This window comes from Carcharhinus amblyrhynchos, chromosome 12 (assembly GCF_965287045.1).
Source record: "Carcharhinus amblyrhynchos chromosome 12, sCarAmb.v2.hapA, whole genome shotgun sequence".
NCBI lineage: Eukaryota > Metazoa > Chordata > Chondrichthyes > Carcharhiniformes > Carcharhinidae > Carcharhinus > Carcharhinus amblyrhynchos.
Window position 1 is genome coordinate 19,598,228 of NC_137335.1, and position 11,485 is coordinate 19,609,712.

At 43.2% G+C, this 11,485-nt stretch overlaps 1 protein-coding gene across 1 annotated transcript in view; it reads left to right on the forward strand.

Annotated features, from left to right (window-relative positions):
- morn2 (MORN repeat containing 2) overlaps nucleotides 1-11,485 on the forward strand; it is a 57,345-nt gene that overhangs the window by 44,007 nt on the left and 1,853 nt on the right. The window contains exon 5 of the mRNA XM_080200165.1: nucleotides 3,585-3,721. Coding sequence (XP_080056291.1) covers nucleotides 3,585-3,721 — 137 coding nt within the window. The remainder of the gene's footprint in view (nucleotides 1-3,584; nucleotides 3,722-11,485) is intronic.

Sequence of the window (11,485 nt, forward strand, 5' to 3'; positions counted from 1 at the left end):
TTAAGGAAGAGAGTTCCAGAGATACACGACCCTCAGAGAAAAAAATTTTCTTCATATCTCTCTTAAATGAGTGACCCCTTATTTTTAAAAATTGACCCCTAGTGCAAGATTCTACAAGAGGAAACATCCTCTCGATAGCCACTCTGTCAAGATCCCTCAGGCTCTTAAAGGTTTCAATCAAGTCACCTCTTACTCTTCTAAACTCTAGTGGATACAAGCCTAACCTGTCCAACCTTTCCTTATTAGACAACCCGCCCATTCCTGGTATTGGTCTAGTAAACTTTCTCTGACTGCTTCTGATGCATTTACATCTTTCTTTAAATAAGGAGACCAATACTGTACATAATACTACAATGTGATCTTACTAATGCCCTGCATAACTGAAGCATAATCTCCCTACTTTTGTAATCAATTCCCCTCCCAACAAATAATAACAAATTATAACAAGTAAAACAAATAAGCTACTAGCTTTCCAAATTACTTGCTTTACCTGTATACAAGCCTTTTGTTATTCATACACTAGGCACTCAGATCTCGGTATTTCAGAGTTCTGCAATCTCACCATTTAGATAAGCTTTTTCATTCTTCTTGCCAAAATGGACAATTACACATTTATCCACATTATTTTCCATTTGCCAGATTTTTGCCCACTCACTTTACCTATCTATGTCTGTTTGTAACCTTCTTACTCCCTCTTTACAATTTACTTCCCTAACTATCTTTGTGTTTGTCACCAAACTATGGCTGGGATTTTGTGCCCCCATTAGCTGTGGATGCAAATGTTGACACTGGTGCAAAATCTCACGAGCTCAAAACCAAGATTTTTACCGGCTCAGGACGTGATTGTCCCCAGCCCACCAATGACGTAATTATTTCCTACCCAGGCCTTTGATGAAGGGTCAGACTCGAAACCTTTGCCCTGTTCTTTTTCCATAAAAGCCATCAGACCTGCTAAGATTTTCTAGCATTTTCTGTTTTTGTTTCAGATTCCAGCATCCACAGTAACTTGCTTTTATTTTAGAACTAGGAACCAGGGGAACCTGCCAGGGTACACAGGGAAGTACAGCTCCTGGCATTGCCACTTGGCACCCTAGTACTAAGCCGTTTTCTGGGGAGCCCCATGGGAGGGGATTCCCCGTGTGGCGGGGGTGGGGAGGGGGGGCTGAGTTTCTGATGTGCATGGGGGTGCCTCCTATTTTTTAACCAGAGATCAGTGCACCCTTTAAGAAAGGGGCCACATCTCTGGATACCCAAAGTTGTCAGCTTTATCAGGCCCTGCCCCACCACTGTGACAGTGACAGTGTGAGACATGCCTCCAGAACTTTTTTCTTAAGTGTTGGACAATATGGCGAGAAAAGCCATCTGTGCAACCGGCAAGACACACCACTTTTCTCGTCTGGGCAAACACTTAGAAGAGAAAAAGGAGAATTCCGCCCTCTATCTTCAGTCCTTTCAGCTAAGACATTTGCATAAATTGTAAAAAGTTGAGGCCCCAGCACTGATCTCTGGTACACCACTCGTCACAACCTGCCAACTGGAAAAAGACCCATTTATGCTAGCTCTGTTACCTGTTAGCTAGCCAATTTTCTATCCATGCCATATGTTAAGCCCCCCAATGTGAGTTTTTATTTTACACAATAATCTTTGTTGTGGAATGTAATCAAATGCCTTCTGGAAATCTAAGTACAGCACATCCCCCGGTTCCCCTTTATCCACAGCTCATGTGATTCCTTCAAAGAACTCCAGTAAATAGCTTAAACATGATTTCCCTTTCACAAAACGATGTTGACTCTATCTGATTGCCTTGAATTTTTTTCAAGTGCCGTACTGTAACATCTTTAGTAATGACTTTTAACATTTGCCCTATAACAGACATTAGGCTAACTGGCCTGTAGTTTCCTGTTTTTGGGTCTCTCTCTCTCTCTCTCTCTTTTTGAATAAAGGAATTACATTTTCTACCTTCCAATCTAATGGAACCTTCCAGAATCTAGGCAATTTTTGAAAATTAAAACTAATGCATCAGCTATATCCTTAGCCACTGCTTTCAAGCTCTTAGAGTGATATCCATCCAGACCAGGGGATTTGTCTACCTGCAGACCCAACAATTTGCTCAATACCGCTTGGTGATTGTAATTTTCATGAGTTCCTTCCTCCCTTCCATTTTCCTTTCAGTCTTTGTTCCAGATTTATTAATGCAGTTTAATTTCCCAAGCTGCCATGGTGGGCTTTGAACTCAGGCCCCTAGGCCATTAGTCCAAGCCTCTGCATTATACTGCTATGCTATCACCTCACAGGATTGCCAGTCAGTTATCAAAAATGCATATTCCCAATTTTATAACATGGTTATGCTATGAGACTGGTCAAGCAAAGGAGTCAGCTAATTCCCAGAATTGTATTAAAAAGCCCATTTGTTTTGCAATTTATTTAATTTGTTTTCTGATTGATATCTTTCATCCTTTTCTTCTGCTTGTGATGTTTGAGTTCAACCTACGTTCAGAGTGTTTGAACGGTTTAATAAATCCATTCAGTGATAATGTCAGGAAGCACTTCCTCACACAAAGGGAATTGAAAATATAGAACTTTCCCCACAAGGTTGTTGAGAGTCTAGGCCAATCAAACATTTCAAAACTGATACTGATAGATTTTTGTTAGACAAAGAATCAGACAGGGTCAACGAAGTTAAGATATGGATTAACCATGAGCTGTTTGATTGGGGAGAGGCTCAAAGAGCTGATTTTTAAAATTCATTCATGGGACATAGGCATCGCTGGCTGGCCAGCATTTAGTGTTCACCCCTCGTTGCTCTTGAGAAGGTGGTGGTGAGCTGCCTTCTTGACACACTGCAATTCACGTGCTGTAGGTTTTATTTATTCATTTATTTATTCATTTGTGAGACATGGGCATTGCTGGCTGGCCAGCATTTATTGCCCATCCCTAGTTGCCCTTGGTGAGCTGCCTTCTTGAGTTGCTGCAGTCCATGTGCTGTGGGTTGACCCACAGTGCCAATGAAGGAGGGAATTCCAGGATTTTGGCCAGCAACTGTGAAGGAACAGCGATATATTTCCAAATCAGGATGGTGAGTGGCTTGGAGGGGAACTTGCAGGTGGTGGTTTTCCTACATATCTGCTGCCCTTCTTGTAGATAGAAGTGGTCCTGGGTTTGGAAGGTGCTGTCCAAGGATGCCATTCAAGCAGGCTGTATTGTCCTGGATAGTGTCAAACTTCTTGAGTGTTGCTGGGGCTGCACCCATCCAGGCATGTGGGAAATATTCCGTCACACTCCTGACTTGTACCTTGTAGATGGTGGACAGGCTCTGGTGAGTCAGAAGGTAGGTTACTCACTGCAGTATTCTAAGCTTCTGACCTGTTCTTGTAGCTACTGTGTATGTGGCTTGTCCAGCTGTGTTTCTGGTCAAGGGTAACACCAAGGATGTTGACAGTGGAGGCTTCAGTGATGGTAACATCACTGAATGATTGACCTATTCCTGTTCTTACATTCCTTCAGTAAGTCATTCAATAACAGTTTTCTAATACAATACTTAATACATTACATTACCTTCATGGAAATTTTGTGCTTTCTCAAAGATAAATGGCACTGGAAAACTAGAACATCCATCAGGTGCGATATACGAAGGAGAATTTAAAGACAACAAATTCCACGGTATAGGGACCTATACATGGCCAAATGGGTTAAAATATATTGGAAACTTCAATGAGAACAAGTAAGTGACGATAAACATTAAGAGAGATCTGGTTATTTAGTTAAAAGAAAATATATGTGAATAGACTGATAAAACTTTACAGCACTGAAGGAGACCATTTGGCACATGGAGTGGAATTTTGCGGCCACTTTGCACCCATTTTGCAGTGGAAAAATGTCGTAAAATCAGGCATAAAGCAGCTGGAGCAACTGGCGGCAGTTTTCGCATCTGTTGCGATTTTACAACACCCGGATTTCCGGTGCGGTCAGCCTCTCAGCAGAAATGGGTGAGAGGCTGGTTAATTTATTTAAATTATACATTTCAATGTGTTTAGTGAGCCCGGCGCTCAATCGTCTGGACTTGTTTGCTTTTGTGACCTCGCTGGGAGAGGTTCTGTCCGGCAAGGAAAACATCTGCTCCCCATGAATGGGGAACAATTGTGTTGGCATTGCCAGTGGGACTGGAGGCCATTGAGGCCCACCCAGGGAGGCTGAGTGCAAAGTGGGGGCTCCCCTTGGGCAGTGCCAAGGAGGTGTGACAAATGAAGGATGCGGCCTATGGGGGCAGGGTCTGTGGGGGACAGTGCCGGGGCAGTGCCAGGGAGTGGGGTCTTTGGGGCATGGGCCAAGGCAAAGCCAATGCGGGCAGGACCAAGGGGGGGAGGGGGCCTGCTGCCACTCTGCGTGTGATCGGTGGTAGGGAATGGAGCAGTGGGGCTGCGATAGGTCTGGGCTGCAGGGGCTGCATTCCGGGCCGTGGGTAAATACTGATGAGAAATATTAATTTAGGGTCTCAACCACTTCTTCTGGATCCGCACATAGATGACTTTGTTGATTCTTAAGAGGCCTTACTTTCTATCTAGTTGCTCTTTTGCCTTTTATGTATTATGTATTTGTAGAAACTCTTTGGATTCTCCTTTGCCTTACCTGCCAAAGTAATCTCATGTCCCCTTTCTGCCCTCTTGATTTCTCTCTTGACTCTAAATAACTCAGGAATAAAGTAGGTGAACTTGGAGCGTGGTTTGGTACTTGGGACTATGATATTGTGGCCATTATGGAGACATGGTTAGAACAGAGACAGGAATGGTTGTTGGCAGTTCTGGGGTATAGATGTTTCAGTAAGAGTAGGGAAAGTGGTAAAAGAGGTGGAGGAATAGCATTGTTAATCAAGGATAGCTTAATGGCTGCTGAAAGGCATTTCGAGGGGGATCTGCCTACTAAGGTAATATGGGCTGAAGTTAGAAATAGGAAAAGATCGGTCACGTTGTTAAGAGTTTTCTATAGGCCCCCAAATAGTAATAGAGATGTGGAGGAGGAAAGGCAAAGCAGAATATGGATAGGTGTGGAAGTCACAGTGTAGTAATCATGGGTGACTTTAACTTTCCAAATATTGATTGAAACCTTTATAGTTCGAATAGTTTGGATGGGACACTTTTTATACAGTGGAGGGTTTCCTGACACAATATGTGGATAAGCTAACAAGAGGTGGGGCCACATTGGACTTGGTACTGGGATAATGAACCAGGCCAAGTGTTAGATTTGTTTGTGGGAGAGCACTTTGGAGATAGTGACCACAATTTGGTGTCCTTCATTATTACAATGGAGAGGGATAGGTTACACGGCAGGGCAATGTTAAAATTAGGGGAGGGGTAATTATGATGCGATTAGGCAAGAATTAGGGAGCATAAGATAGAAATGGAAACGGTCAGGTATGGGCACAAATGAAAAGTGGATCTTGTTCAAGGAACAAATACTGCGTGACCTTGATAGGTATGCCCCTGTCAGGCAGGGAGGAATTAGCCGAGTGTGGGAACCATGGTTCACAAAAGAGATTGAATGTCTTGTTAAGAGGAAAAAGGAAGCGTATGTAAGGATGAAAAAAACAGGGTTCAGTCGGATCACTTGAGGGTTACAAGGTAGCTAGGAATGAGTTAAAAAAGGGCTTAGAGGAGAGCTAGGAGGGGGCATGAGAAGTTCTTGGCGGGTTGGATAAAGGAAAACCCCAAGGCTTTTTACTCATATGTGAGAAATAAAAGAATGACCACGGTGAGGTTAGGGCCAGTCAAGGATAGTAGTGGGAACTTGTGCATGGAGTCAGAAGGCGAGGCATTGAATGAATTCTTTTCTTCAGTGTTCATTAAGGAGAGGGGCCATGTTTTTGAAGATGAGAGCATGATGCAGGCTGATAGGATGGAGGAGGTAGATGATCTGAGGGAAGATGTATTAGCAATTTCGAAAAACCTCAGGGTTGATAGGTCCCCTGGGCCAGATGGAATACATCCTAGGATACTTTGGGAGGCAAGGGATAAGATTGCGGAGCCTTTAGCTTTGATCTTTGGGTCCTCACTGTCCACAGGGATTGTACCAGAGGACTGGAGAGTGGCGAATGTTGTTCCTCTCTTCAAGAAAGGAAATAGGAATGACCCTGGTAATTATAGGCCAGTTAGTCTTACTTCAGTGGATGGCAAGTTAATGGAAAGGGTCCTGAGAGGTAGGATTTGTGACCATTTGGAAAGATGCAGTTTAATCTGGGATAGTCAGCATGGCTTTATGAGGGATAAGTCCTGTGTTGTTGGTAAAATAATTCCTCAGACTGTTAGTGAGTCAAAATACAGTGGTTTTCATTTCAAAACTCTGGCATACATTCCAGGTACAAAATCCATTAACCCTTTCCCTTTTCACTCCTTTTGGTCTGGGCCAGGCCCAAGCATGGCCCCGTGACCAATCCAAAGCCAAATGTTACCAGCATATGGACCCACCCCCAGTTAAAAAACAAAAGACAACTTGGGGTTCTTTGTGTCCACACAATCAACAATAAGTTATCTTACAGGAAAATACCAAAGTTCAAGTCCAATACGAGACCTTGACGTAATCTTGCGTGACTGGCAAATACCCAAGCAAACACTGGTCTTTATCTGTGAACCGGTCTCGGTCGTCCTCTGCGTATTATAGTTCTTTGATCTGGCTTGGCACTCTGGCTTTGGTTTTCCTTCCTTCCTTCCTTCTCGGGTGTGGTAGCTCTCCAACTGCTGATCATTGCTGGTGATGGTCACCATCACTGTATCTTGTTCTTGTTTAGTTTTATGCCGCTTTTGGTCATTGCCAATCAAACAGGACTTGATCCCCCTGATCGATAAGAGTCCAGTCAGGTGCTGCCACAATGATCTCTGGGTATCGGCCATGTCTGTAGACACTGGAGGCACAGGTCACATATCTCCCTTCCATCTTGAATGCGAAGCATGACAGATCACAAACTCAGGACCAGTGTTTGTCTGGAATTCCCCAGTCACTCAACAGTCAAGCAAGGCCCAGACATCGGCATGCACAGTAATAATATCCCAGAAGCTACAGACAACAACACGTTACAAATACAAATAATTGCATATTCTAAACACCATTTTAGGTTCAGAATTATGCATAGGACAATAATAAATCATTGATACAAATGCAAAAGGAAATAACATTCAAATTTGGATTTTGGAGGGTCATGCACCCAAAGAGTGCTGAAGAGGTAGGTTTAACTCTCCAAAGTATTCGTCATTTAAAAATGATCCACATTTGCATAATAAACACATTTTGTCACAGTTACCATTTTAGATTTAAACTTCCATAGTCGCAGCTCAAAATCTATCACCTTCTGGCATATAAATACTATGTTCTTTATGACCCAATTAACACAATGTGACCAAAGTACAAGTTTAAAGTAATTCAAATGCTTTCCATCAGTTTAACAAATTATAGAGGAAACTCCTCCATCATTCTATTTTATCAATTCATTTATGAATAACATAATTTTTACAAATGGTTTATTTGTTCCCCTTTAAGCATTTTATAACCCCAAATAACTAAGTACAATGAAAAATCTTGTCATCTGTTGTAAAGTCATTGACACTCTCCAGAGCCCTTAGCTTTTCAGAAAAATTAACTCCCAACATATTAGCATTTACATAATCAATTCGGCAAACTTTACATGTGGACATGAGGATTACCACAGATACATTTACTCAGTATAGTAAAGTCACAAAACAAACAGATATTACTTTGTAACATTGTCTCATATTCAAATGGTTACATCACAAACTGAACATGTTTCAATACATCCCTCTTTGAAACACAAAACCCATACAGACTTTATTTCCATTACCTTTTATTTGTCAAAATTAAACTTATTTAGCTCTTATAAGTTCAAGCAATTTCCCATTTATAAGTTGGTTATTTTGTGCACTCAATTTATTCTATCAATTTAAATGTCAGAAACTGTAACACTTAAGTGTGACCGATCACTTTAATTTGAAAGTTAACAATGAGAAACCTACTTCACCTGCCTCACAAATTTGATTGAATTCTTTGAGGAGGTAACTAAGTGCGTAGACAAAGATAGAGCAGTTGATGTCGAATACATGGATTTTAGTGAGGCATTTGATAAGGTTCCCCATGGTAGGCTCACGAAGAAAATAAAGAGGTGTGGGATAGAAGGAAATTTGGCTGATTGGATAAGTAACTGGCTATCTCATAGAAGCCAAAGGGTGGTGGTGGTGGAGGGAAAATTTTCAGACCGGAGGCCAGTTACCAGGGTGTACCACAGGGATCATAAGAACACAAGAACATAAGAAATAGGAGCAGGAGTAGGCCATCTGGCCCTTCGAACCTGCCCTGCCATTCAATAAGATCATGGCTGATCTGTCGTGGCTCAGTTCCACTTTCCCGCCCTCTCCCCATAACCCTTAATCCCCTCTCTTATCAAAAACCCATCAACCCGCGTCTTAAAAATATTTAGCAAGGCAGCCTCCACCACTTCAACGGGCAGAGAATTCCAGAGATTCACCACCCTTTGAGTGAAGAAGTTCTTCCTCAACTCCGTTCTAAACCGCCCCCCCTTTATCGTGAGGCTGTGCCCCCTAGTCCTGCTGTCTTTTTTGAGCGGGAAGAGTCTCTCCACCTCTATCCTATCCATCCCATTCATCATCTTATACGTCTCAATGAGATCTCCCCTCATTCTTCTAAACTCTAACGAGTACAAGCCTAGTTTATTCAGCCTCTCCTCATAGCTCAACCCCCTCAACTCCGGTATCAGCCTAGTAAACCTCCTCTGCACTCCCTCCGAGGCCAAAATATCTTTGCGCAGGTGCGGCGCCCAAAAATGCACACAGTACTCCAGCTGCGGCCTCACCAATGCCCTATACAGCTGCAGCAAGACCTCCCTACTTTTATATTCAATCCCCCTCGCTATGAAGGTCAGCATCCCATTCGCCTTCCTGACCACCTGCTGCACCTGCAAGCTGGGTTTTTGCGACTCATGCACAAGGACCCCGAGGTCCCTCTGCACCGTCGCCTGCTGCAGTTTTTCGCCACGTAAGTAATAGTCCTTCCAAAGTGGACCACCTCACACTTGCCAACATTAAATTCCATTTGCCATTTCCTGGCCCATTCGCCCAGCCTATCTAGATCCTTCTGTAGACTCTCCACACCCTCCTCACAATTTGCCGTTCCCCCAATCTTGGTGTCATCAGCAAATTTCGACACCCTACACTCGGTTCCCTCCTCCAGATCATCTATATAAATGGTAATTAGCTGAGGCCCCAGCACCGACCCCTGGGGCACTCCACTAGTCACCATCCGCCAATCCGAATAGCACCCGTTGACCCCCACTCTCTGCCTCCTATTTGACAACCAATCCTCTATCCACGCTAACACCCTACCCCCAACTCCATGTCCCCCGACCTTCTGCAATAACCTCTTATGAGGTACTTTGTCAACAGTGCTACGTCCTCTGCTATTTGTGATTTTTATCAATGACTTGATTAAAAAAAAAGGTGGGTTACTAACTTTGCTGATGACATCAAGATTGGTGGAGTTGTGGATGAGTTGGAGGGCTCTTGTAGGCTGCAAAGAGACATTGATAGGATGCAGAGTTGGGCAGAAAAGTAGCAGATGGAGTTTAACTCTAAGTGCAAGGTGATTCATTTTGGTAGGACAAACTTGAATGCAAATTACAGGGTCAACGGCAGGGTTCTGAGGAATATGGAGGAACACGGAGATCTTGGGGTTCATGTCCACAGATCTCTGAAGGTTGCCACTCAAGTGAATAGAGCCGTGAAGAAGACTTATAGTTAGCATTTATTAACAGGGGGTTTGAGTTTAAGAGCTGTGGGGTTATGCTGCAACTGTACAGGACCTTGGTGAGACCACATTTGGAATATTGTGTGCAGTTCTGGTCACCTCACTATAAGAAGGATGTGGAAGCATTGGAGAGAGTGCAGAGGAGATTTACCAGGATGCTGCCTGGTTTGGAGGGTAGGTCTTATGAGGAAAGGTTGAGGGAGCTGAGGCTTTTCTCTTTAGAGCAGAGGAGGATGAGAGGCAACTTAATAAAGGTTTATAAGATAATGACGGGATAGATAAAGTGGATGTGCAGAGACTATTTCCTTGGGTGGATGTAGCTAGGGGGCATAACTTTAAGGTTCATGGTGGGAGATATAGAAGGGATGTCCAAGGTAGATTCTTTACTCAGAGTGGTTGAGGTATGGAATGCACTGTCTGCTGTGATAGTGGAGTTGGACACTTTTGGAACTTTCAAGCAGTTATTGGATAGGCACATGGAGCATACCAGAATGATAGGGAGTGGGATAGCTTGATCTTGGGTTCGAACATAGCTTGGCACAACATCAAGGGCCGAAGGATCTGTACTGTGCTGTACTGTTCTATGTTCTACTCCTACACCCCCTATATGCTTCAAAGGATCCACTTGATCCCAGTTACCTATGCATGTCATATGCCTCCCTTTTTTTTTTGACCAGGACGTCAATGTCCTGAGTTATCCAGAGTTCTCTCCTTCTACCAGCCTTGCCCTTCATTTTAAAAGGAGTGTGCTTATTGTTAACCCTGGTTAACACATTTTTGAAAACCTCTCATTTACCAGACATCCCTTTGCCTGCTAACAGACTCCCCCAATCAACTTTTGAAAGTTCCTATCTAATACCATCAAAATGGGCCTTGCCCCAATTTAGGATTTTAACTTTTGGGCCAGACCTATCATTCTCCATGGCTATCTTAAAATTAATGGAATTATGGTCACTGGTCCCAAGGTGATCCCTCACGGACACTTCTGTCACTATCCTGCCTTATTTCCCAAGAGGAAGTCAGGTTTTGCCCCCTCTCTAGTTGGGCTATCCACATACTGAATGAGAAATTCCTCCTGAGTACATTCAACAGGCACCTAATGTGATAGATGTCCCAGTCAATTTTGGGTCCCCGACTATTACCACCCTATTTTTCTGGCAGCTATCTGTAATCTCCTTGCATACTTGCTTCTCAACTTCCCACTGACTATTTTGGGGGCCAGCAGTACAATCTTATCAAGATGATCTCTCCCTTCTTATCTTTCAATTCTATCCATATAAACTCAATGGGCAAACTGTCGGATATATCCTGTCTTAGCACTGCTGTGATGTTTTCTCTAATCAAAAACTCAACTCCTCCTCCTTTCTTACATCTTGTTCTACCTTACAGGATAAAATGTATCCTGGAACATTGAGCTGCCAGTCCTGCCCTTCTCTTAGCCACGTTTCAGTAATAGCTATAATAATATCCTAGTCCATGCCCTGAGTTCATCTGCCTTGCCCGCCAGCCATCTTACATTTAAATAAATGTAGTTTAATCTAGACTTCCCTTGCTCTCTGCCCTGCTTTCTCAGACCATCTGTCCAGTCAGATTTTGTACACTGTCCCAGTGTTTTACTTCTCTTAGCCTTACTGCACCCATTCACTGAGTTTTCCACAGTCTCTGT